General features: G+C 41.5%; 1 protein-coding gene across 6 annotated transcripts; it reads left to right on the top strand.

The window, feature by feature from the left end:
• Positions 1 to 1,325: 1,325 nt before the first annotated feature.
• Positions 1,326 to 18,050, top strand: LOC124036290 (KAT8 regulatory NSL complex subunit 3-like). Of its 6 annotated transcripts, none has more exons than XM_046350658.1 (22): positions 1,327 to 1,573; positions 2,118 to 2,390; positions 2,571 to 2,741; positions 2,931 to 3,021; positions 3,133 to 3,318; positions 5,694 to 5,825; positions 7,342 to 7,458; positions 7,546 to 7,644; positions 8,057 to 8,128; positions 10,154 to 10,228; positions 10,375 to 10,532; positions 10,854 to 10,917; positions 11,101 to 11,289; positions 11,384 to 11,540; positions 11,822 to 11,899; positions 14,216 to 14,392; positions 14,635 to 14,722; positions 14,900 to 15,027; positions 15,458 to 15,564; positions 15,675 to 15,873; positions 17,257 to 17,369; positions 17,461 to 18,050. In XM_046350658.1, the coding sequence occupies exons 2-22, from the start codon at positions 2,179 to 2,181 to the stop codon at positions 17,461 to 17,463; spliced, it is 2,616 nt and encodes an 871-aa protein (XP_046206614.1). In that variant the 5' UTR covers positions 1,327 to 1,573; positions 2,118 to 2,178; the 3' UTR covers positions 17,464 to 18,050. The 6 variants fall into 6 exon arrangements, with proteins under 6 accessions (XP_046206617.1, XP_046206614.1, XP_046206613.1 ...); XM_046350657.1 differs by having other exon boundaries at positions 17,254 to 17,369; XM_046350661.1 differs by lacking the exon at positions 14,900 to 15,027 and having other exon boundaries at positions 1,326 to 1,573; positions 15,474 to 15,564; positions 17,254 to 17,369.
• The last annotated feature ends 9,838 nt before the right edge of the window (positions 18,051 to 27,888 follow it).

Here is a 27,888-nt window from a genome sequence, read left to right as displayed (position 1 = left end):
GTTCTTCCTCAGCCCTGTTTTGTTGGGTATTAACCCAAGAATGAGGGTGTGACAAGCTGGTTTGCATACCTGGAAGTCCATGTGTTTCCCTCTGACTGGACTTGTGTTGGGTGTGGATCTAATGTTTTCCCCATGCCAGCTGCTCGTTCTCTGGTTTGTGGGGTGTCTGTTTGACCCACTGCTGCAGTTTGGGTGGCTCATGAGGAATGTCCATGCACACAGGAGGTTTAGTGAGGGCACATTGCTTCTTCTCTTCACCCTTGGCTGGCTGAAGCACAGGTCTGGTGGTGCCTGTGTCGAGGCCCTTGATACCAGCAGAGGAGTGGTGGTTTTGCCCGGTGTTGTGGGTGAGGCCCTTGGCGTTGGCAGCAGGGTAGTTGGTCTGCCCAGTTTCGAGGATGGAGAACTCTGAGCAGGCAGCAGGGTGGTGACCCTGCCCAGTGTCAGGGACCATGGTGCCAGCAGAGGTGTGGTGGCTCTGCCCGGTGTTGAGGGCTGAGACCTTGGAGCTGTCAGCAGATGACTGTTAGCTACCTAACGGAACTAAGTTACTGTACTGTCTATGGCGCTACAACTGTACTGTTGTAGCGCCATAGACCTTCTAATATGTAGATGGCGTGGGGAGAAGCTCCAAAAATCATCTTCTCTCTTCAGGATGTTTATTGTAGATATAACTAACTATTATTATTATTATTATTATTATTATTATTTATTGTAGATATAACTAAAGTGTTATAACTTAACTCCAGTTCAGATCACACATAGGTGTACATATCAGGGCCATACAACAACTGAGGAACCAACAGAAAAACACAACCTAATTTACAATATCATGACAATTGGAACATGTAGGGATCATAGTAGGCGGGACATACTGCTTCTGTGGCACAACAATATTTTCCATAACCCAAAATATTGTGTTTTCAGCTGTTTCAAGCTGGTGTACAAAACCTAAAGTAAAAGACTCAAAAATGAAATGTAAGAACGGGAAATATAGAAATAGCGTATATAGAACACGTCTACAGCTTCTTAGACTTGCTGTCAATGAGAATGGCAGATCTATAACTCATATTTCTATGTGCATTTAGTGTGGTTGTACAAAAAGTTACATATTGCAGCTTTAAAACAGCAACATTTTCTCTCAGCCTCATTACAATATGTATAGAATAGTATGAGCTTGGCTATAAAACTGCACATGACCAAATTTATAGAATTGTAGGAAGTGAGCTGTTTCCCCACCAAAAAAAGACCTTGCGAAGGACGGGCGTAACTGCGGTACGCCTCTACACTGGGCACCATAACATGCACCGTCCTTAAGAAATAGGAATCCAGTCCGTGTTTTGTATATGTGTGCAGAACTAACTGTGGCGGTGGCTCGCGCCCACGCAAAACAAAAGAAATTCGGCCGTAATATATCAACGAGGCGTAGCTAGTAGCTAACGTCCGTCCTTCTCAAATTTGTGACAAAATCTAGACGTAGGTTGTTTGTTGACATTTATATATGACTTAATTTGGTGTAAATTATTGTTCGATTGCAAATACGTAATGCTATCAATGGAAGTAGCATGAAAAGGTGAGTAGCCGATGCTACTAGCGCGTGCTAGGTTTATGCTACGTTACCATGTTGGCTAGCTAATGCAATGTTCGCCTTGTTAAAATTTGCTACGATAATACACGTTGTAATGCCCTGTATAGTTATCAGTTGTCAGTTACCCCTTCTGTTAGCCATGCTCTAACGTTAGTTTAATGAATATATCGTGTTGTTGCTAACTAGCGTTAGCCGTCTAGCTAAGACATGTAGTTAGCCAACTAGTAACGTCATGTCAACAACGCAGAGCTTGCGTACCGCCGTGTATTTTACTATCAACCTTAGCTTCTTCAGAGACGTTCCCCCTATGTACTGTAGCTCGCTAAAAGAATAACGTTACGTGTAACTAGTTAGCGAACTAACGTTAGTCAACGTCACTTGACTAAGCTGACGTTACAAAATGGATAAGAATGGTGCTTGTACTAACCAGCTGTGGGCTAAAGAGGAGGGGTACAAATTACATGTGATGTCACATGATGATGTTTGATGAATATTATAGTGGTATTGATCACAGTTCCTCCTTGCTCAGGCTTGGATTGAAAGCAGAACTCTGTCTCAGAGCTGTAGGGCCCTTGGGGCCCCAGTAGAGGATGCACCGTGGTGTGGACAAGGACTTCCAGACTTCAGCGCGGAGGATGGGTACATCTTTGCTGTTCCAGTTGTCTGTCCATGAGCGTGAACTGGACTTGGTGTTCCTGGACCACAGCTATGCTAAGCCATGGAATGCCCACCCAGATGCCAGCAGTGCCCGGCCCACGCGCATGCTGTTCGTCACACCCCGTCGCCAACCTGATGCCGTTCCGTGAGTTTCAACCCTCATTATCCTCACCGATGACTCATTGCCCAAACAATTTTAACATTGAAAACCTGTGTCTCAGAACAACATTTAATTTTGTAGCAGTAGCTTTATCACAACAATAATAAAGTTGAGGCTTAAACTGGATGACAGCATTTACTGAAGTATGTTTGTATTCTTTTGCAGGGAATCAGACCTGTCAATAGATGTGGAATCTGTCACGCCTACACCTATTCCACTCTATGACAATCAGAAAGCACGCAGTGTTATGAAGGAGTGTGAGCGACATGTTTTATTTGCTCGCACAATTGCTGAGGGTCCCCCACCCCCTGATGACTGGGAGGAACACATCAACAAGTGAGTGGCCTCCACCCGACCTCCCTTTGAATAACCCTATTGGGGTTTAAAAATATATCTATGTTCCGTAAGGACTTATGTGTTGCAGATGCCTTGTTTGCTCAGCTCTTGTATACACCGTCTTTGTCTCAATCTCCATTTCAAATGGTGATAATCGTCAGACTTCATTACTGACTGCTTGTATTACAGGGCTGGATGGTCGGTCATTCAAAACAAGTTGTTTAATAAGGTGCTGAAGGCTCTGCAAGCTGAAAGACTGGCCCGGCTGGCCAATGAAAACGTGAGTTCATATGCACCAACTAAGTGCTTTTGTATGTGGTACTAATTCAGTTTCAATGACTATCAAAGTTCCTGTCCCTCTAGTCTTACCATCCCTTCCTCTGACTCATAGGCCTCCAATGAGCCAGTATTGCGCAGGATTGCTGTGGACAAGTGTGCCCGAAAGGTGCGCCATGCACTGGCCAGTGTCAACTGGGACACCAAATTGACCCAGTGGCTACACAGCACCCTGATAGAATCCCTCAGTCTGGCCATGCTGGCCGCTTACCTAGACGTACTGCAGACACTCAAGAGCAAGGTACTCCTCTGTCTCTTTCAAAATGTGTGCACACATTATTTGATGTTGTGACATGCATTCTTATATAGAGAGATACGTTCTATGACTGTGACAATCGTCAAATAAAGATTTTTTTATACCGCACATTTCAGACATGGAATTCAACACAATATGCTTAACAATGAAAATGAATACAGAAATATTTACTACACAACAAACATAAGAGGATTAAAAACTAAATAATAACTATCAAAACTGAACGACTTTAAGATCTCTTTTAAAAATGTCCACATTTTCGGCCCCCCTCAGGTCCTCTGGCAGGCTATTCCAGAGGCTGGGGTCATAATAACTAAAGGCTGCCTCTCCGTGCCTCTTGGTCCTAGGCTTTGGGATATTTAAAAGGCCTGTGCTAGAGGACTTGAGGGACCTACTGTCTAAATGACTTAAAAGCCTGTCTGACATGTATTGGAGTGCACAGTTGTGGATTGATTTTAAAAACTAATAGAAGAAGCTTAATTTATTCTAAAACTCAAAGGCTGCCTGTGCAGAGACCTTAAAACCGGTGTATTTTGTGCTCTCTGTCTGGTCTTGGTCATTACCCGTGCTGCAGCATTCTGCATGTTTTGTAGTTTACCAATGGCTTTCTTGGGTAGACCAGAAAGGAGATGAGTACACTAGTCAAGCCTGCTTGTAATGAAAGCATGGATGAGTTTCTCAGTATCAGCCTGAGTGAAGAATGTTCCTCAGGTGGAAAAAAGCTATTTGTTCACATTCCTGTGATTTGAAATTGAATTCAGAATCTAAAATAACACCTTTTTACCTGGTGTTTATCTTTACTGCCTGTGAATTAAAATGTGCAGCCAGATTCTCTGTGCTTTGGCTCCAACGGTAAGTACCTCAGTCTTGTCTTGATTTAGCTGGAGGAAGTTGTTAGCCGTCCAAGTTTTTAAATCATTAATACAGTCTAATTTATCTGTGGAGCTAAAATCCTGTGGTGACACAGATGGAAAGTTGTGTATCGTCTGCGTAGCAGTGAAAATCAATGCTGTGCTTTCTGATAATGCTGCCAACGGGTAACATGTATAAACTGAACAGCACCGAACCCAAAATCTAGCCTTGTGGAACGCCACATGTGATATGTATTTTCTCTGAGTTATGTTTACCAAGGGTGAAAAACTCTCGACCTGTTAAATAGGTCCTAAACCAATTAGAACTAGACGGTTAGGCACATCCACTGCTCCAGAAGGACATCATGGTCAACCGTGTCGAATGCAACACATAAATCCATGAGTACAAGGACATAGAGCTGTTGGGTATCTGCGCTGGGTCATTTACCACTTAAACTAAGGCTGTCTCTATTCTGTGGTAGACCTGAAAAGCAGATTGGAATTTTGCAAAAATACAGTTTGCACTTGAAATACTAATTTGGCTGTTTGTAAACCAATTTTTCAAGAATTTAGCTTAAGAATGGAAGGTTGGAGATTGGCTGACAATTGCTAAGCGCTGAATAATCTAGATTACTTTTCTTCAGAAGGGGTTTCACCATAGCAGTTAAGTGCCTGTGAACAGGGAGTGATTTCAATAGCTTACACTTCTTCAGATATGCAATTAAAATCTGTTTTGAAGGTGGGGGGGATAGGATCAAGAAGGCAGGTAGAAGGCTTAAGTTGTGATATCACTTTCCTGAGCATGTCTGTGTCAACCAGGGAAAATAAATCCATAGTGCCTTTGCGTGGTAGGCTAGGGCACATATCATAACTCTCATCAGGTCTTGCTTGATTGATACCCAGCTTAATGTTTATCTTATCTCTGAAATATGTCGCAAACAAAGTTCATATAGGTTTGCGGGGTTAGGATTTATCAGGCCATTAATGGTCAAGAAGAGCGAGCACTCTCAAATTATTCTGATTATTAGTGATCAAGTTAGAAAAATTAGCCCGTCTGGTAAGTTGTTTTCTCAATGTCATAATGGACCTGCAACTTTGACTTCATCTTCTGTTTTGCCTTTCTGTAATTTCTTAAATGTATTAGTTTCCTCACTCATCCAAGGGGTTCTCCATTAGAATGTTGGCTTTTTCAGCTTTATTGGAGCTATGGCATCAATGGTTGCCCTTTTATTTGCTATTAAAATTATCAACTAAATCATTACGAGGAAGGCAGAATCGGTGGAGTATTGTTCACACTCAGTTAAAATCTGTAGCAACTTCAGAGGTAAGATGGTGTTTCTTAATAATGCGTTCAGTATTACCCTGTGCTATGGACAAGAAGGTAGTAAAAAATACATAGTGGTGATCCGATAAAGTAGCAACAACAATAGTGGATATGTCAATAGAAAGCCCCTTGGTAATAATCGGGTTCAGAGTATGGCCAGGATGACTCAACATCTGTCTGTGCAGTTACCCTCGCTGATTGACAGGATGCTGCTGACTTCATCAGTGAAGACTGGAGCGGCCGGTGCAGAGGCCCTCTCTCTGCTACTGAAGAGGCCCTGGGACCCAGCCGTGGGCGTTCTGTCTCACAACAAACCGGTAGGTCTCTAATGCTAATCCCAGTCTGTGGTTCTGGGAGCAATCAGAATTCACTGCAGTCAGAATGAAAAAGACTATGGAAACATGCTCACATTCCAAATGGTAGTAGGGGTGAAATTGATAGTTGTGGCAGGAAGTGCTTCGTAGTTTCATCTTAATGTTTTTATTTTAATTTTTACCTTTATTTTACTAGGCAAGTCAGTTAAGAACAAATTCTTATTTTCAATGACTGCCTAGGAACAGTGGGTTAACTGCCTGTGCAGGGGCAGAACGACAGATTTTGTACCTTGTCAGCTCGGGGATTTGAACTTACCTTTCGGTTACTAGTCCAATGCTCTAACCACTAGGCTACCCTGCCGCCCCTACCGTTTTACAGTGCATTGCAAGAGTATTCATTCCCCTTGGCATTTTTCCTATTTTGTTGCATTACAACCTCTAATTTAAATAGATTTTTATTTGGATTTTATGTAATGGACATACAAAAAAATGAAATTAAAAATAAAAAACCCGGAAAAGTGGTATTTGTGGTATGACTTAAAGATTGCTGTTCAACAGCGGAACCCATCCAATTCGCTGGAGCACTTTTGCCTTGAAGGATGGGCAGAAATCCTAGTGGCTAGATGTGCCAAGCTTATAGAGCCATACCCCAAGAGACTTGCAACTGTAATTGCTGCAAAAGGTGGCTCTACAAAGTATTGACTTTGGGCGGGTGAATAGTTATGCATACTCATGTTCTGTTTTTTTTTTGTGTTATTTCATGTTTGTTTCACATTAAAAATATTTGGCATCTTCAAAGTGGTAGGCATGTTATGTATATCAAATGACACAAACCTCCCAAAAATATTTTTTAATTCCAGGTTGTAAGGCAACAAAATTGGAAAAATGCCAAGGGGGTGAATACTTCGCAAGCCGCTGTATATGCCTAACTTTGACCATTAAAAAAAATGAATGGTCCAGACATTGTTGTGAGTTCACTTGTTTTTCAGAAAACCACTCCCTAATCCTTGTTGTGCAGTAAAAAAACAAAACGTTAAAAAGACGCACACAAAAATACATCCTTTCAGAAACAGCAAATATATCAGTATAGTGATGCAGGTCTTTGTCATTCAGAACCTTATCTGCAACTTTATATTCCATTTTGTTCGACTCAAGCTGTTTCCCCAACGCTGCTGTGCAGGCTGGGTGTGTCCGTATAGTATACAGTACATCTAAAGACCTGCGTTTCTAAGATGCGTATTTGGGTGTTTTTGGAGCATTTGTTCATGGGTTTTTTCAAGGCCCCCATACTACACAACAAGGATAAGGAACTGATTTGCTATTTGGGGTATGTTTCTCAATAACAAGTGAAATCACAAAGGTGTCTATGACCCTTCTTTAACATTCCATTTACTTTTTTAAAAAGAAGAGAGATTTGGTTAAAATAAATTCTACTTTAATGTTTCTGGATTGACTTGGGATCCTTTGATTGCATTTGCTATTAATGTGATAATGACTGGGTTTCTATTTTGTATTGCAGAGCAAGCTTCCTGGCTCCCCACTCATCTTAATTGCACCATCAGGGCCCACCAATCCTGCTCTTTCTACCTCGCGCCGAATGAGATTTTGGCAGTCACAGCTCTCCTGCTTGGGAAAGGTTTGTATCTATTCATTCTCAAGTGTGATTGTGCATCACTGCGTTTTATACACACCCAATAGGTATAAACCAACATGTTTGTCTCAGGTAATCCCGGTAAATACCCACGTAAACAGCGGAGCCAATGTGGGCATCACTCAGTGTCTGGAGCACATGTTGGGCACTGTCAGGGCCAAAGTCATGGAGGTAAGGCTGTTGTCTGAACCTGAAGTTGTGTAGCCAAATATCTGTTCCTAATGGACTAGGTCTGCAGTATTCAAACTTTTTCAGCAGGATCTCCAACTGTACAATTGGTACATTTCAACAAATACATTTAAGTTCATTGCACTTTCATCTCTTATGAAAAGAAACCAATACATATATTTACTCAATATAATTATTTCTCAAATCATTTTTCTGGAAAACATTTCTATATTGTCCCATACAATAATCGGCATTCTTATTTTTTATTTAGATTTTTGGCAACCCCAGTGCATCACCACCATATTTGAATACCACTGGACTAGATTGTTGCTGCAATTTCAGATAGTTCTTTGAAGTTATGTGCTAGACTGTCTATTTGTCTCTTTATCTGCCCTTCAATGTATTTATGAACCAGGTCCACAGTCACTTCCCTCACAAACCCATTATCCTGGTTGGCTGGAATGTGGGAGCGCTCATCGCCTGTCATGTAAGGCTGCTGTGTGACTGCTGTCTCTGTCTACTACATGTCATCAACATTTTCTGAGAGTGTTCTCTGTGATGCTCAGAAAGTTATAGAGTGCCTTCAGAAACTATTCACACCTCGACATTTGTCATATTTTTGTTACAAAGTGTGTTTTAAGAGGGATTTAATTGTCCTTTTTTGTAAACTTTTTTTGAAAACTTAAACACTAATATACTGTATCTTGATTAGATAAATATTCAATCCCCGGAGTCAATACATGTTAGAATCACCTTTGGCAGTGATTACAGCTGTGAGTCTTTCTGGTTAAGTCTCTAAGAGCTTTCCACACCTGGATTATGCCAAATTTAACTATGTATTATTTTCTAAATTCTTCAGTCTCTGTCAAATTGGTTGTTGATTGTTGCTAGACAACCATTTCCAGGTATTCCCATAGATTTAAGTGTTTTAGGTTATTTTCCTGCCTCAAGAAATTAATCTCCCAGTGTCTGGTGGAAAGCAGACTGAACCCGGTTTTCCTCTAGGATTTGACATCTGCTCCATTCAGTTACTTTTTTTTTATGATTAAAAACTCCCAGGTCCTTAATAATGATTACAAGCATACCCATGATGCAGCCACCACTGTGCTTTAAAATATGGAGAGTAGTACTCAAATCAAATTTATTTGTCACATGCACATGGTTAGCAGATGTTAGTGCGAGTGTAGCGAAATGCTTGTGCTTCTAATTCCGACAATGCAGTAATAACCAACAAGTAATCTAGCTAACAATTCCAAAACTACTACCTTATAGACACAAGTGTAAGGGGATAAAGAATATGTACATAAAGATATATGAATGAGTGATGGTACAGAGCGACATAGGCAAGATACAGTAGATGGTATCGAGTACAGTATATACATATGAGATGAGTATGTAAACAAAGTGGCATAGTTAAAGTGGCTAGTGATACATGTATTACATAAAGATGCAGTAGATGATATAGAGTACAGTATATACGTATACATATGAGATGAATGATGTAGGGTATGTAAACATTATATTAGGTAGCATTGTTTAAAGTGGCTAGTGATATATTTTACATAATTTCCCATCAATTCCCAAGTGTGTTCTATTGGATTTACCCCAAAAGTGAATATTTTTTTGTTGCAGCAGCAGCATTTTTTGCAGCATTACTTTAGTGTGTTTCAAACTGGATGCATGTTTTGAAATATTTGTTCTGTACAGGCTTCCTTTTCACTCTTGTCAGTTAGGTTAGTGTTGTAGAGTAACTACAATGTTGTTGATCCATCCTCAGTTTTCTCCTTTCACAGCCATTAAACTCTTAACTGTTTAAGTCACCAATGGCCTCATGGTGAAATCTCCGGCAACTGAGTTAGGAAGGACGCCTGTATCTTTGTATTGATTCACCATCCAAAGTGTCATTAATAACTTCACCATGCTCAAAGGGATATTCAGTCTGCTTTAAAAATAAAACTTTTTTATTTTTATTTTACCTATCTATCAGTAGGTGCCCTTCTTTGCAAGTTATTGGAAAAACTCCTTGGTCTTTGTGGTTGAATCCGTGTTTGAAATTCACTGCTCGACATGGGGACCTTACAGATAATTGTATGTGTGGGATACAGAGATGAGGTAGTCATTAAAAAAGCATGTTAAACACTATTATTGCACACAGAACGAGTCCATTCAACGTGTGACTTGTTAAGCAAAAATACCCCTGAAATTATTTAGGCTTACCATAACAGCTGGGTTGAATACTTATTGAGTCAAGTCATTCCAGCTTTTGATTTTTTTATTCATTTCTAAAATAATTCGAAAAACATAATTCCACTTTGACATTTATTGTGTGTTGACCAGTGACAAAAATCAGGCTATAACACAACAAAATGTGGAAAGTCAAGGTGTGAATACTTTCGGAACATCTGGTGGTTATTGAAAACAATCCTTGTGGAATCTGAGCTCTGATCTGTGTTGTGATTGGTGCATGTGACGTTGGTGCACTGCACATATTGACGTGGTTGTCCTCTCCCAGGTCTCTCTCATGGAATACCTGACTGCTGTGGTGTGTCTTGGCTTTCCACTGCTAACCATCAATGGACCAAGAGGGGTAAGGAAATGTGCTCAAATGTTTCTTGCATTGTGGAGACATTTAGATATGATGCTTCGACTTGTCTTACACAGATCAACATAATTTTTCCACATGTCTCTGGATCTTAGATGTGTATTGACTGTTTTTGTATTGTTGACTGGCAGGATGTGGACGACCCCTTGCTGGACATGAAGACACCAGTGCTGTTTGTGGTTGGTCAGAATGCTCTGCAGTGTGGCACAGAGGCCATGGAGGAGTTCCGAGAGAAACTCCGAGCCGACAACAGCATGGTGGTGGTGGGGGGAGCCGACGACAACCTCAGGTGGGTTTACTCTAGTACTGGGAATTGCCATACGATATTATCACGATACTTAGGTACCCATACGATATGTCATTCAATTGTATATGAATCACGATTCTTTGTTTTGCAATTCCATGTTCCAAACATTTAGCTCACTATATGTATTTTTAAGACGGAAAGGTAGCAGCAGTTGAAAGCATTCAGTCACAGAATGTTTTCTTGTGAAGACAAAAGGCCTGAAGATTTCACTGCTCGCTGTAATTTTCTGCAAGGCTATTAAATTGAAGAATTTGAGTGCATCAGTTTGTTTCTCATACCTAATTAAATGTTTTTCTTCCTCAGAATCAACTCCACAAAGATGAAATCAGAGGGACTGACACAGACCATGGTGGATCGCTGCATTCAGGTTGGTCCATGTCGCTCTTGTCCTGTAAAGAAGCCATAGTGGTTTTATTCAAACAAATTTAGGTTAAGATTCTATGAAAACGTCAAAAGGATTTTAAGGATTTAACCCTAGCCATCAAACTCCTCACGTGGAGTTCCATTGAAATGCTTTTCATGCAGATATACGTCTGTCTCTCCTGTGTAGGATGAGATAGCAGACTTCCTGTCGGGGGTGCTGACGCGGGCGGAGAGCCACGGCCATGGCTCAGGAGAGCTGAGGGACCTTGACACGGAGAAGAAGAAGAAGCCTAGACGCGAGCTACCCTTTGACCTGGAAAGGGGCCGCCCCTCCTCTCCTGCCCTCAGAGTACCAATATCCCCCTCAGGCTCCGAGGTATGTCCTGCATCAGCTCAGGCACGCTCCGGGGAGAATAATATATACATTGCTGATCATTTGACTGGCTTTGTTTTTATGGTTGTGTTCTCAGGACCTATCCAGTGTGTGCAGTAGTCCCACCTCCAGCCCCAAGCCAAAGACGTCAGGACTGTCCCCAGCACAGAAGTCCAGTCTGATCACTGCCACACAACTCCTCAAGACCCATATGCAGCGGTCTGGGACTGTGCTCACACACAAGCAGGCACAAGGTTTGTGTGCCAACTAGCATGTACGAAAACAGACGCAGACACACACCACACCACAGCTCTCACATTTGACACATTTGTTTGTGTGCGCTTGTTTTAATGAGTCATTTAACTCTCTTGGAAGAATTGAATGCGATATTGAATGGTGAAAATGGTTTACTTGGACGCAAATCTTGTTAGGGCAGTAATGACATCAGAAGGGCACAATGGAACATGACTATCTTTTCATCCCTTCTCTACTCTCTTTCGACTATCCTTCCACCTTTCTTTTCAATTAATTTCAGCCCAGTTTGCTGCTTTTATGAAACAAAACATGCTTGTGAGGAAAAATCTTCCTCCTGGCACTCCCTCCTGTGTCTTTGGTAAGTATGTCTTTCTCCTTTCTTTTCTCTTCCTTTCTGTCTGCCATCTCCCTCTTACTGCCAGATCATTGATGTACATGGTTAACAGGGTCATATAACATTTTAAGTGAGCATTATACATACACTGAACAAAATATAAACGCAACAATTTCAAAGATTTTACTGAGTTACAGTGCATATAAGGAAATTGGTCAATTGAAATAAATTCATTCCCTAATCTATGGATTTCACATGACTGGGAATACAGATATGCTTTTGGTCACAGATTCTTTAAATAAAAAAGTGTAAACCTAATGCAGCATGACCCATCTCTTTTGCATAGAGTTGATCAGGCTTTTGATTGTGGAATGTTGTCCCACTCCTCTTTAATGCCTGTGCGAAGTTGCTGGATATTGGCGGGAACAGGATTACTCTGTCATACATTACATTACATTTAAGTCATTTAGCAGACGCTCTTATCCAGAGCGACTTACAAATTGGTGCATTCACCTTATGACATCCAGTGGAACAGTCACTTTACAATAGTGCATCTAAATCTTAAAGGGGGGTGAGAGGGATTACTTATCCTATCCTAGGTATTCCTTAAAGAGGTGGGGTTTCAGGTGTCTCCGGAAGGTGGTGATTGACTCCGCTGTCCTGGCGTCGTGAGGGAGTTTGTTCCACCATTGGGGGGCCAGAGCAGCGAACCGTTTTGACTGGGCTGAGCGGGAGCTGTACTTCCTCAGTGGTAGGGAGGCGAGCAGGCCAGAGGTGGATGAACGCAGTGCCCTTGTTTGGGTGTAGGGTCTGATCAGAGCCTGGAGGTACTGAGGTGCCGTTCCCCTCACAGCTCCGTAGGCAAGCACCATGGTCTTGTAGCGGATGCGAGCTTCAACTGGAAGCCAGTGGAGAGAACGGAGGAGCGGGGTGACGTGAGAGAACTTGGGAAGGTTGAACACCAGACGGGCTGCGGCGTTCTGGATGAGTTGAAGGGGTTTAATGGCACAGGCAGGGAGCCCAGCCAACAGCGAGTTGCAGTAATCCAGACGGGAGATGACAAGTGCCTGGATTAGGACCTGCGCCGCTTCCTGTGTGAGGCAGGGTCGTACTCTGCGGATGTTGTAGAGCATGAACCTACAGGAACGGGCCACCGCCTTGATGTTGGTTGAGAACGACAGGGTGTTGTCCAGGATCACGCCAAGGTTCTTAGCGCTCTGGGAGGAGGACACAATGGCGTTGTCAACTGTGATGGCGAGATCATGGAACGGGCATACACATCGATACAGAGCATCCCAAACATGCTCAATGGGTGACATGTCTGGTGAGTATGCAGGCCAGGGAAGAACTTCGACATTATCAGCTTCCAAGGAATTTTGTACAGGTCTTTGTGACATGAGGCAGTGCATTTTACTGAAACATGATGTGATGGCAGTGGGTGAATGGCACGACAATGGACCTCAGGGTCTCATCACGGTATCTCTGCATTCAAATTGCCATCGTTAAAATGCAATCGTGTTTATCTGTAGCTTATGCTTGCCCATACCATCACCTCACCACCACTATGGGGCATTCTGTTCAATTTTCACATCAGCAAACCACTCGCCCACTGCCTGGTACAGTTAACCAAGATTCATCTGTGAAGAGAACGCTTTTCCAGCGTGCCAGTGGCCATCGAGGGTGAGCGTTTGCCCACTGAAGTCGGTTACAACGCCAAACTGCAGTCAGGTCAAGACTGGTGAGGACGACAAGCACACAGATTAATTTCCCAGAGACTGTTTCTGACAGTTTGTGCAGAAATTCTTTGGTTGTGCAAACCCAGTTTCATCAGCTGTCCAGGTGGCTGGTCTCAGACAAAAGCTGCATCTGGGCTGACGTGGTTACACATGGTCTGTGGTTGAGGCCAATTGGACATACTACCAAATTACCTAAAATGATGGAGGTGGCTTATTACATTCTCTGGCAACAGTTCTGGTGTACATTCCTGCAGTCAGCATTCCAATCGCTCGCACACTCAAAACATCTGTGTCATTGTGTGGTGTGACGACTGCACATTTTAGAGTGGCCTTTTATTGTCTCCAGCACAAAGTGCCTCTGTGTAACGGTCATGCTGTTTAATCAGCTCCTTGATATGCCACATCTGTCAGATGGATGGGTTATCTCGGGAAAGGGGAAATGCTAACCGGGATGTAAAATTTCAGCTCATGAAACACTTTACATGTTGTGTTTATATTTTTGTTCAGTATATTCCATTATACTTTGAGAAGTGAATTTGTGATCAGGGTTGGAATGGTCTGGTCTGTTTATCCCAGTCAGTGATGTGCTGTGTCTGTGTTTCAGTTCCTGTATCCAGTGAGCAGACAGAGGGCCTGGAGAGAGACGAGCTGCGGGCCCATCTGAAGAGGAGGCAGACTCCCAGCCCCACTCCCACCAAAGCCTCCAAGAGAGCCAAGATTAAGGTGACCATTCTGCATGGAGAGACAGCAGGGGGCGCTGTCAGTTCTACAGCACAGGAAGGTAACTCGCTCAGATTTAACTATGAGCAGTTTTCTGAACCTCTAAGTGAATGATCCAGTAAAGAGAGATTGGAAGTTGTTGCCAAATGAATTGTAATATGTGTGGGGCTTTTATCTGAATGTTTATCAAATATTTTCTTATTTCCACTATTTCTAAAGTCATTAGAAACCATTTTCAATGTTATAGTGTGGTGTTGTCTGATCAGATTTGGCTTATTTTCTTAATTGTCTGTTCTAATGCAGGGGGTCCTTCTGGGATGCCCCTAGCTGTGACTTTGGGACAGACTGTGTCTGGAGCCAAGGAACTCTCTGGACTCCTCACATCCCAGCGGTAGGCCTGACACACACACGGACACACAATGATCTCCAACTCCTCAGACAATCTCCTGTTGGGCAGCTCTGTGTGCAGCAAAAGGATTGAGTTTTGGACTCTGGTTGGAAGTTGTTGAATAGGAAAAAACTATGGGGTGGGTAGCTACCACAGCTCTGGTTATGTGTGTTACTGCAGGTCTGGTAGTCTGACAGAGGTGTCTAGTGCCCTGAGCTCGGGGTCCAGCTCTTTCCACAACCTGCAGAGTTGCATGGTGTCAGGGTCCTCCTCACCAGTCCAGGCGCAAGCTCCTGCTACTGCCCAAGGTATCTCCTACCTGCCTGCATGACTGTCCTAACTCGGCACAGCAGCGGATCTCAAAGATGACAGTCTAGACTCTAGACACTGAACTACAACCAAAAATGTTGTACAGTATATTTTCACTGATTTGTTAGTTGTGCAGAGGAGCAGCAAATCCATCACACATTTAAAAGGGGGAGAGTTCTGTTTTATGTCCTGATTTTGAGCACTTCATGAGAACAACCGATCTGAGCAAACAATGTTATTGATTACTTCGAGTGTTACTTCTGCATTATCTATGGAAGCTTAACCATTGGCCTTTTCTACCAGAGGTTTTGTCGATTGGACGAATAGGGGTGGATCTCAACTGTTGTCAGTAGTTGTTGTTGAGCCTTCGTTATTGACTGTGTATAAATGTGAGCAGTGCTGATTCATTCTCGCTGTGTTTGTGTGCAGCACCTTCCGCCAGCAGCCTCCTCCAAGGCCTAAGTTTCAGTCTTCAGGAGATCGTGACCAAATCCCCTAGCCTGCCCACCACCACAGCTAGCATGGGCAGCATTCAGGTACACCCTGGACTTTCCTCCTGAACCTGCAAAAAGTATACTCCGTAATGTGAGTTTGTCTGTGTGCTAACTCATTGTCTGACTGACTCCACCTCTCCTATCCCCCTCAGGCCTCTGGTGGGAAGCCCCAGGGTCAGGTCCTTAGCTCCATAGGTACTGGCAGCAGCACTCTGCTCCGGGCAGTGCCTGTGGTCTCCACTGGAGGGCTGTCCAAGACCACTGCCATCCACCAGCTTCTCACCAATGGCGGGCTGGCCAAGCTGGCCAGCAGCCTCCCTAGCCTGGCACACATCTCCACCCAGAGTGCCGGTACGTCCCGAACTGCCAAACCACGGCGGCCACGCTGAATGCCCAGGGTTCTCCTTAACCCCCTGATTTTCGGAAAAGCTAGAATAGCAGGATGGGCCCTATCGCCAGGTCACCTTGGCCACACTACAGATAGCTGACTGAGATAGTGGACAGCATGATCAATAATGTGTATGCAGATAGTCATCCATGAGGATCCTAGGTGTGGTCAGTATCAGGAAAACCAGACTTGCAGCCATGTAACATCAAAGTGTACAGATTTGTATCGTAAGGGATGATGTGTTTTTGTACTAATGTTCATGTTTGGAAGAGCCATAAGGAAAACATCAATGAATACATGATCCAGGTGTATGTGACATTGGAATTAGCAGTTTGATGAAGTCATGTTTAATACATATTGTTTATGTATTAGTCTACACATTTCAAATGTAAATGCTTACATGAGAATCTTTGAATATGTTCATGTTTGCCCGTAGTTTCCTTGATACATGGAACTCATTGATACAAAATTGTTGTCATGATAATTGTGAATCAAGAGGGCCAAAAACAAATGGACATTCATGCATTTTGGAGTTTTGAATATCGCTTAAATGTCACATGACAACTGACGATGTCAATGGCCCTGTTCAGACTGCATTTGTTCACCAGATCTGTCCACTCGGTATATGCCTCTTTATGTTTGTTTCATTTTGATTGCTTGGTCTTCATGTTACACTTTGTAAATCCATTAATTAAATCACCTGCAACAAGCAAGCAGCAGCCATGATTCCAGATGCACCCAAGGACCCACGGACTCACTGGACTTTGTAGAGAGGAAAGAGTATGAGGAAGTAGCAATAATATTCACATCCGGCATACCACCTGTTTCTATCATTGCAATAAAGACTGGAAAATAACCCATGTTTTCATTCCTCTTTTTTTGATCGAGAAATGGGTGTTGCTGTTACGATATCCAAGTTGTCCACTCCTTTCCCAGGATTGCTGTTGTCTTTGATAGCTTCTTTTTTTGTAATTCTGTACAAAATTCAAACCTGGATTAATAATTATTTAAGCTAAGAGTAAAACGGTACTCATCTCTCTCTAGTCTACATCTCCTGACATGGACTATTCTTACCATTGAGAAAAGCAAGCCAGACATGACAATACAGGCGAAATGCAAAATAAGCCCTTGGGCACTGAGTTGTATTTTAAGAACTATTTCATTTGAAAAATTCCCTCATTGGATTAGCACACACTGCTGGATTTGCTATTCAGGAATTTCAGTTGGAATGTTGTCCGCTTTGCTGTGTCTGAGGGAAAATGCTGTCTGAACTAGGCTTGACACCCAGTTCTAGTATACATATCTGAGTAGATGTGTAACCCATACCATCACTTTGTTGGCAGCAGGGCTCAGAGCCCCCACCATTATAACTGTGATGCTGCGAGGACAGCCCAGCAGAATGACTACGCTGGGCCAGGCTGAGAGGCCACTGATGCTGTCCAAACCACCTGATATGAAGGTGGGTCTCCTCACAAGCAGCAATATGTTAACGTCTCCATCACATGTTCTAAAATGAAGATTTGTTTTCAAATCAAAATACTCTATTGCAGTGATGAACCCAAAGATCGCACACATCATGCCAGATGTGATACTCATCCTGGAGGAGTGACTGGACTGGCTATGATCCGACTCCATAGAAAAGGAGTGTAGCCATGTACCCCCTGCCCTTATGTCTATTCTCTCCCCAATGCAACAGATGAACACTTGGCGAATGGTTCCTTCCCCATGGTGTGAATTGACTTGTGTAGTGGACCAGTCTCCACGCAGCAGGAAACGTCATCAGCCCAACGTATATGTATGGTTACACTCATTTCAGTTAAGAGTTGAAGATGGTATAAAATATTGAAGGTATTTTATTTGTCACAAGGTCTCAGTTGACACTTTTTTGTAAGTCAATGGATAATGTAACAGCCATATGATAGTTGTATATGTGTAGAGGGGAAAATATTGTAATTGTTACCTGTTATGTTATTTTCTTGACCATTGGATCTTTAAATTAAGCCTGTCTTTTGAGATCATTACAACAGTTTTTTTTCTATATGCTTTGTTCTGTAACTTTGAATTATGCTAGGTGGAATTTTACAGCTAATATTGTTTCATGTTTAATTAAAGCCTTTTGGCCTGGCAAGATGTTTCAAAAGCCGAACCATGGAATTGATTTCTCAGTTCATGTTCAGAAAAAATATTTTCTATGTAGCGTGACAATGATCATGTTTAAGTAGGTGGACTATTCTTGGGTTGAAAATGTGAATTTACAGATCTACATTTGTAAACCATTTTACTTTTAAATGGAACAAAAGTGTGGTTCTCTCTGGGAGTCCTTACCTTTCAGTAATATAATCAAGAGAAAGAAATCCAGTCTTCACTGAACTTTAATTGTCAAACTGTGTTGGTCTAAATTATATTTATAATGTTATATCCAAAGTTCTGCGGCTGGCGGATTGTAATGATAATGCTTGGCACCATTTCATGTAAGTTTGAATAGATATTAGTGAAGAATTGAACAAGCATATAATCTCCAAACCGTATTCCAATTCAGAATACAATGATTGAACCGTGTCCTGCGCACTGAATGAATTTAATTTGCATGAAATGATGTGAGTGCATAATCATTCTCACAGGCAGCTGCATTAATATAGACCTACTCATTTAGCAGACATCCTCTGTTTCTGCATTACACACATGGGTAACGGTCCGACAAGATAGAGGACAGTGTGTTTTAGGTTTTAGCTCTTATATAAGCCAGGCTTTGTCTATTATAAGCAGACGATACATATACCCGTCAGGAAGATAGTGAGAGACCTCTGTCAACTAACTTCCCCACAGTTCATGTCCATTCCTTCAGCGATCCATGATGAGAAATATCATATTCACACTCTAGTATGGGACTTCTACTGTAACAACATGAGTGATCTACAGAGCATTCGGAAAGTATTCCGACCCCTTGACTTTTTCCACATTTTGTTACATTACAGCCTTATTCTAAAATGGATTCTGTTATTTCCACCCCCCCATCAATATACACACAATACCCCATATTGATAAAGCAAAAAAAGGTTTTATGAAATTTCTGCAAATGTATCCAAAAAAGCAAAAAAAAACTGAAATAATACATTTACATAAGTATTCAGACCCTTTACGCTGTACTTTTATGAAGCACCTTTGGCAGCAATTACAGCCTCAAGTCGTCTTGGGTATGACACTACAAGCTTGGCACACCTGCATTTGGGGAGTTTCTCCCATTATTCTCTGCAGATCCTCTCAAGATCTGACAGGTTGGATGGGGAGTGTTGCTGCACAGCTATTTTCAAATCAAATCAAATTGTATTTGTCACATACACATGGTTAGCAGATGTTAATGCGAGTGTAGCGAAATGCTTGTGCTTCTAGTTCCGACAATGCAGTAATAACCAACAAGTAATCTAGCTAACAAATCCAAAACTACTACCTTATAGACACAAGTGTAAGGGGATAAAGAATATGTACATAAAGATATATGAATGATTGATGGTACAGAGCGGCATGGGCAAGATACAGTAGATGGTATTGAGTGCAGTATATACATATGAGATGAGTATGTAAACAAAGTGGCATAGTTAAAGTGGCTAGTGATACATGTATTACATAAAGATGCAGTAGATGATATAGAGTACAGTATATACATATACATATGAGATGAGTAATGTAGGGTATGTAAACATATTAGGTAGCATTGTTTAAAGTGGCTAGTGATATATTTTACATAATTTCCCATCAATTCCCATTATTAAAGTGGCTGGAGTTGAGTCAGTGTGTTGGCAGCAGCCACTCAATGTTAGTGGTGGCTGTTTAACAGTCTGATGGCCTTGAGATAGAAGCTGTTTTTCAGTCTCTCGGTCGCACCTGTACTGACCTCACCTTCTGGATGATAGCGGGGTGAACAGGCAGTGGCTCGGGTGGTTGTTGTCCTTGATGATCTTTATGGCCTTCCTGTGACATCGGGTGGTGTAGGTGTCCTGGAGGGCAGGTAGTTTGCCCCCAGTGATGCGTTGTGCAGACCTCACTACCCTCTGGAGAGCCTTACGGTTGTGGGCGGAGCAGTTGCTGTACCAGGCGGTGATACAGCCCGACAGGATGCTCTCGATTGTGCATCTGTAGAAGTTTGTGAGTGCTTTTGGTGACAAGCCAAATTTCTTCAGTCTCCTGAGGTTGAAGAGGCGCTGCTGCGCCCTTCTTCACGATGCTGTCTGTGTGGGTGGACCAATTCAGTTTTCAGGTCTCTCCAGAGCTGTTCGATTGGGTTCAAGTCCGGGCTCTGAATGGGCCACTCAAGAACATACAGATAATTTTTCCGAAGCCACTCCCGTGTTGTCTTGGCTGTTTGCTTCGGGTCGTTATCCTGTTGGAAGGTGAACTTTCATCCCAATCAGAGGTCCTGAGCGTTCTGGAGTAGGTTTTCATCAAGGATCTCTCTGTACTTTGTTCCATTCATCTTGCCCTCGATTCTGAATAGTCTCCAAGTCCCTGCCGCTGAAAAACATCCCCACAGCATGATGCTGCCACCACCATGCTTCATCGTAAGGATGGTGCCAGTTTTCCTCCAGACGTGACACTTGGCATTCAGGCCAAAGACTTCAATGTTAGTTTCATCAGACCACAGAATCTTGTTTCTCATGGTCTGAGTCCGTTAGGTGCCTTTTGGCTAACTCCAAGTGGGCTGTCATGTGCCTTTTACTGAGGAGTGGCTTCCGTCTGGCCACTCTACCATAAAGGTCTGATTGGTGGAGTGCTGCAGATATGGTTGTCTTTCTGGAAGGTAAAAAAAAAAGTCAAGGGGTCTGAATACTTTCCGAATGCACTGTATATTGCCTCACACACTGAAATGCCAGATTTTTTTCACACAACTCAGAAGTCACCTTTCAGTGTAAATGAAAGCTTTTCCTGTCTGTTCTAAATGATTTGAAATGTCAAAAACAGCCAAATTTGCTCTTCTTGGTTGCTTTGCAGTTAAAATAAATAAAAATAAAAAAATCAGACTGCAATTTCATCATGATCTTTGTGTCAAAATGACACTTTTATTTAGTCAACACAGCTCCATCCTGTTCACTCCCCAAGCAATGGGCTGAGACACATGACAAATCACATGCTTACTCAGCTAATCTCAACTCATCTCTACTTTCAGTGTACAAATCAGTACACTATGTGTTTTTGCAAAGTTTGAGTAATGTAGTAGGCCTATGATTACACAAAGAATGAGGGGTGGGAAAGCTTTCCCTGGAACTTGACATTGAAGCTGACCTTTTAGCAGTGATGCCACTTAATCAACAAGATACAGTGGGCAGCTGAGCCAGCATTGGCCCAATAATGCTGGGGAGTTGGGTGGGCAGTTAGTTAGGAAATGATTCCGTCTGCAGCATTGTGTTTCATTAATCCTCTATTGAATATTTGGTGAAAGGTTTTTATAATATATGTGATAGAAATTAAAATAATCTAATAATTGGATTAAGTTGCTATTTTTGAGTAATCCATTGCTGTACCTTATTTGTCATGCCCTCCTTTTGGGTTTCTTCACAATCACATACATATTAAAATAGTTTCATCATTCTTCATGTTTATTTTTAGATAACAAAATGAGTGATCAGGTTTTTCTCTGCAGGTAAAATATTTCCATAACTGTAGTGTAAAATATGATCATTTTATGTGTTGGCAACAGGTGGAGCTTAACTCAATAAAAACCATTGCCTATATTTAAAATGATACAGTACGAATTATAACTCCCTTTTTTATTTAACATTGTATTTATTTTTCTCCGATTGTAGTTGAATATCTAAGGAAGTGATGATAATGTTCAATAGGCTGTGATAATGGTCACTGTGGCTTACAGAAGATTTCTACCTTGTGTCTGTTGTAAGGGAACCCTCTCTGACAATGTCACCCAGGAATAAAAGTGTATGTGTGTGTGCGTGCACATGTGTGTTGACTATAAGAGCAGAGAGAGGGGCATGATGATACACAAAATGTCACTTTGGTGATTTGTAGCTTTGGAATGATGATAGATTTGAGATTTTACTGACTCTCACATCACATTAAAAAAAAACATACACATTGACCAGGAGGTATCATAAGAATGATGCTCTTAATTTACCAGAATATTGTCCATGCACGCACATTTCGAGATCTTTTGCTGTGTTGAAATTAAATGTTTGGGTAAAATGTTATATATTTTTTCAAACATTGTACAAATTGAAAGGTTTTCCAGAAGGTGTACAACAAAAACATTAAGTTTAAGGGTTATCATTTTATATAGGCAAATATAAAGTATTTTCCTATAGCTGTGGCCCCTTTCCAGACCGAGGTAAAGACAGTTTCAAGTTGGATATTCGACGGATATTGTCGCTTTCTAACCTCAATAGCTTTCAAACCACTTGAGCCACAGACTCCAAATAAGTGTCATGATGTTGGAAAAATTGCGCACAACATTGCACAGGTCTTATTTTCACAATTTGGACATTAATTCGCTTTCAAAAGCTAATAAACCTGTGTAAATGTGAGAAGCATTTTGTATTCCAAGTTGAATTAGTTAGGGAGCGTAAAAAAGGTACAAACTATTTTTACAAAGTTCAGAATGTCCACTCAGTGGGCCTACACATTGCACAGCCTTTAGTTTGTCCATTTTCATCTCACATGGTTTTACATGAATTTTTCAAATGTAAAATTTCAATAGCTCCTTGGTCATGTGACCTCGTGACTTCAAACAAGGTTCAGAATATCCACTCAGTGGGTCTACACATTGCACACCCTTTAGTTTGTCCATTTTTTTTATCTCACATGGTTTTACATGAATTTTTCAAAATGAAGAATTTCAATAGCTCCTTGGTCATGTGGCCTACTGACCTCAAACAAGGTTCAGAATGTCCACTGACTATGCCTTCATATCGCACACTCTGATGCTTGTCTACTTTCATCTCATGCTATTAGACTTAAATCTGTAAGCTTTGCAGGCCTTCATTTCACATTGGTGTTCAATTTTTTAAAATTAAGTCAACAAATTTTCCATACTCGCAATAACTATCTTTCACATGGACACTGAAAAGATCCGTAAAATGGCTGTAAGTGGTATGGATCAAGGACAGGAGAGGTGTTCGAACAGAGGTGCTTAAAGGAAGGTGCACAGGTAGGCTTCATGAAAAACAATGTTTCATATGCTCTTTTTAATCACAGTAATAGGCAGTGATTTGTCAGTCACGGTGAGCTTGATAACGTGAAAGAATCCTTTTCATAGGATCACTTTCATATACTATACATTAAGACAAATCATTCTGCGTTGAGTATTAGAATGCCGTTTACATTACCTGATAATGACTTGATATTTGAGTGCATTCACAACAAGCCACCTGCACACAACTTACAAAATGCAATAGTGCATTCGAGGGTTCGTTTTTCTGATGAAAATAGTTATTTGATGCATGGCCTACTATTTCTAACTGGGAAAATAAATTCCTACGTCTTTTGTGAGTAAAATCCTTTTTCCAAAATTGATTTAGGTACATTTTTGTGAAGAGTTATGAGGGTTGTGATGTGGGTCATTTAATAGTAAAATAATTTAAGGGAATACATTTCTATATTGCTTCCCCAGCATCTGCATGAACGGTCAGGCCAAGTGTTTTTGGTTGACCCTGCTGGACAGAAAGAGAAGGAGGAATCAGAACAAGCTGCATTCAAATTCAGGACTTAGTTATTCCATTGTACTGGATCTAATACATATGATCATTTTACATACATTAATTAAGTGTAATAGTTTTTCATAACATACTGTGAAAAACTCTCTTGGCTGCTGGCTCTGTCACTTTCAGACATACGCAGAGCAGACAAGAACCACAGGGGTTCTCTGTAAAGAGAGAGAGTAATCCAAAGGGCACAGACACACCCCTTGACATTCAATTGGCACCGTTGACCTGTATGTATTCTCTCCTGATTGGCTCTGTGGTGCACAGTCTGGCAGTCTGACTAAAGGGCCAGAGGTATGAGGAGAGACATCCTCCTTTGTATTTATGGGAACAAATATTTCCTAACACTTTGGATCCTATTCTTGGACAGTTAGAAGACACAATGCATCAATACAACAACAACAAAAATGTATTACTAATTACTGTCCATGAGTAACCTCAACCTTGTGGGTCTATGGGTGTTTGGGCAAATAAAGTGCCAACTCAATTCTACCACTGACTAGTCTCTCATGCCCATATGAACGAGGACACAGGGCAATAGTTTTTCATCTAAACCAGCCCTTTTTTACTGGAATACACTAACCCCTAATTGGGGCTCTTGTCATATCCATTCTGGATTCTGAGTGGTAAAGTCATAGCTGAAAAATGCCACTATGTATGTGTATTCATTTTCCGCCAAGACAGAACTGCCAAAGGGGGTGGAGTTGCAATCTACTGCAGAGACAGCCTGCAGAGTTCTGTCAAGATATCCAGGTCTGTTCCCAAACAGTTCGAGCTTCTACTTTTAAAATTCCACCTTTCCAGAAATAAATCTCTCACTATTGCCGCTTGTTACAGACCCCCTCAGCCCCCAGCTGCACACTGGACACCAAATGTGAATTAATTGCCCGTCATTTATCTTCAGTTAGTAATGTTAGGTGACCTAAACTGGGATATGCTTAACACCCCGGCCGTCCTACAATCTAAGCTAGATGCCCTCAATCTCACCAAATTATCATGGAACCTACCAGGTACAACCCCAAATCCGTAAAATCGGGCCGCCTCATAGATATCATCCTGACCAACCTGTGCTCTAAATACACATCTGCTGTCTTCAAACAGGATCTCAGCGATCATTGCCTCATTGCCTGCCTCAGTAATGGGTCCGCGGTCAAACGACCACCCCTCATCACAGTCAAACGCTCACTAAAACACTTCAGTGAGCAGGCCTTTCTAATCGACCTGGCCCGGGTACCTGGAAAGATATTGACCTCATTCCGTCAGTAGAGGATGCCTGGTTATTCTTTAAAAGTGCCTTCCTCACCATTTTAAATAAGCATGCCCCATTCAAAAAATGTAGAACCAGGAACAGATATAGCCCTTGGTTCACTCCAGACCTGACTGCCCTTGGCCAGCATAAAAACATCCTGTGGCGTACTGCATTAGCATCGAAAAGCCCCCGTGATATAGTGGGGCAAAAAAAGTATTTAGTCAGCCACCAATTGTGCAAGTTCTCCCATTTAAAAAGATGAGAGATGCCTGTCATTTTCATCATAGGTACACTTCAACTATGACAGGCAAAATTAGAAAAAAATCCAGAAAATCACATTGTAGGATTTTTAATGAATTTATTTGCAAATTATGGTGGAAAATGGGTATTTGGTCACCTACAAACAAGCAAGATTTCTGGCTCTCACAGACCTCTTCTTTAAGAGGCTTTTCTGTCCTCCACTCGTTACCTGTATTAATGGCACCTGTTGGAACCAAGGCTTTCGACACTGTCAATCACCACATTCTTATCGGCAGACTCAACAGCCTTGGTCTCTCAAATGACTGCCTCGCCTGGTTCAATCCCTGTACAATTAATTCTCTATTGTCATAGATTTGGTGGGCACTGTCATCTGTGATCTTTGTGATATGACTTTCTTTAAGCAAGTACTGATGAAACTATCACTTCATGTTTTTTTTCTTAAAGTCTACAAACGCTCTACAGTCGTGGCCAAAAGTTTTGAGAATGACACAAATATTAATTTCCACAAAGTTTGCTGCTTCAGTGTCTTTAGATATTTTTGTCAGATATTACTATGGAATACTGAAGTATAATTACAAGCATTTCATACGTTTTTTTATTGAAAATTACATGAAGTTGATGCAAAGAGTCAATATTTGCAGTGTTGACCCTTCTTTTTCAAGACCTCTGCAATCCGCTCTGGCATGCTGTCAAATACCTTCTGGGCCACATCCTGACTGATGGCAGCCAATTCTTGCATAATCAATGCTTTACTGTTGGCATGACACAGAACTGATGGTAGCACTCACCTTGTCTTCTCCGGACAAGATTTTGTCAGGATGACGCAAACAATCGGAAAAGGATTCATCAGAGAAAATGACAGTAGTCCAATTCCTGTACCTTTTGCAGAATATCACTCTGTCCCTGATGTTTTTCCTGGAGAGAAGTGGCTTCTTTGCTGCCGTTTCTGACACCAGGACATCCTCCAAAAGTCTTCACCTCACTGTGCTTGCAGATGCATTCACACCTGCCTGCTGCCATTCCTGAGCAAGCTCTGTACTGGTGGTGCCCGATCCCACAGCTGAATCAACTTTAGGAGACGGTCCTGGCGCTTGCTGGACTTTCTTGGGCACCCTGAAGCCTTCTTCACAACAATTGAACCACTCTCCTTGAAGTTCTTGATGATCCGCTAAATGGTTGATTTAGGTTCAATCTTACTGGCAGCAATATCCTTGCCTGTGAAGCCCCTTTTGTGCAACGCAATGATTAACTTTATTTAACATGTTTATAATGTAAGACAATTTATGATATAACACAATGGATGGCTAATTTGTCATTCGTCATATTTGATATTATTTATAACGTGTTACACTTTGTTTTGTTTTAGATTGAATGTTTTGCATGCCAACGGTGGTTCCATGTGCTGTGCCAAGGAATGAAGACAAATGAGTTCAACAGAGTGAAGAACACAAACTGGAAGTGTGGTCTTTGTTGTTGAAAATGTATGCTCTACCCCATCCACACTGAAGAGGCTCTGAAATGTACATCAACCAGGGATAAAGAGAAAGTTAATACTGTGAAATGTTTCATAATTTAAGTGTCTGTTGACATGTTGGAAAGATTAAAGGTCTACAATTGGTTTAATTTGTCAATATTACATTTTTATTAATTGATTTACTGGCCACCGTTACTGTGGTTACATGTTCAGTATATATATTGACCAGCAAACCCACTGCAGCCTTCCTCACTAGCTCCCTCTCCATCTCTGCTTTGGACAATTAATAGCATGACTCTCGTACTTTGCCCTTTTCCTTTATGGTTGATATTAATGACAGGGAAAATAAGTACTTAAAACTACCAATTATTGTTGATAAATATTTTTTTTAAAGGATAAACACAACACTGGACTGAACCCCCTAATGGTGAAACTAATAATAATGTACCACAATATAGAAGATACATGACTAGGTTATGCAATAGGGGTGTATATCCACTGCATGCTTCTTAGGTGTGTAATTGACATGCCCAAGGAGCTATTGAAAATGTGAAACTATGTACAATGTACTTTACACTGCGTGATTTTACAGTACACAAACAAGAGTGTGCAATATAGAAGGGTAATCAGCGGACATTAGGTCACATGACCAAGGGGCAATTGAAATTCAAAATGTTGAAAAATTCATGTAAAACCATGTGAGATGAAAATAGACCAACGTGTGCAATGTGTAGGCCTACTGAGTGGACATTCTGAACCTTGTTTGAAGTCACTAGGTCACATGACCAAGGAGCTATTGAAATTCAAAATGTTGATAAATTCATGTAAAACCATGTGAGATGAAAATTGACCAACTTAAGGGTGTGCAATGTGTAGGCCTACTGAGTGGATATTTTGAACCTTGTTTGAAGTCACTAGGTCACATGACCAAGGAGCTATTGAAATTCTACATTTTGAAAAAATATTTTAAAATCTTGTGAGATGAAAATGGACAAACTTAAGGCTGTGCAATGTGTGTCTATGCCATCGGGTACAACCAGTTTTGAAAGTGTTAGGAGTAATAGTTAAAGAGCTATTGAAATTTGAACATTTTGATTTGTCACTATGTTGATAGTCCCTAACTGCTGTTGGTGGACGTAAGGGAACTACAGGCGAATATCCGTCGAACATCCAACCTGAAACTGTCTTTACCTCGGTCCTCTCCAGACATACCAACGCGACGATGTGCCACGATCACCGAAGTTTGCTGGCAAATGCACTAGCCCGGAGCACGGCTAGGGGAGCGAAT

This window comes from Oncorhynchus gorbuscha, linkage group LG05 (genome assembly GCF_021184085.1).
Source record: "Oncorhynchus gorbuscha isolate QuinsamMale2020 ecotype Even-year linkage group LG05, OgorEven_v1.0, whole genome shotgun sequence".
Classification (NCBI taxonomy): Eukaryota; Metazoa; Chordata; class Actinopteri; order Salmoniformes; family Salmonidae; genus Oncorhynchus; species Oncorhynchus gorbuscha.
This window is presented reverse-complemented; position numbering and strand designations above follow the sequence as displayed.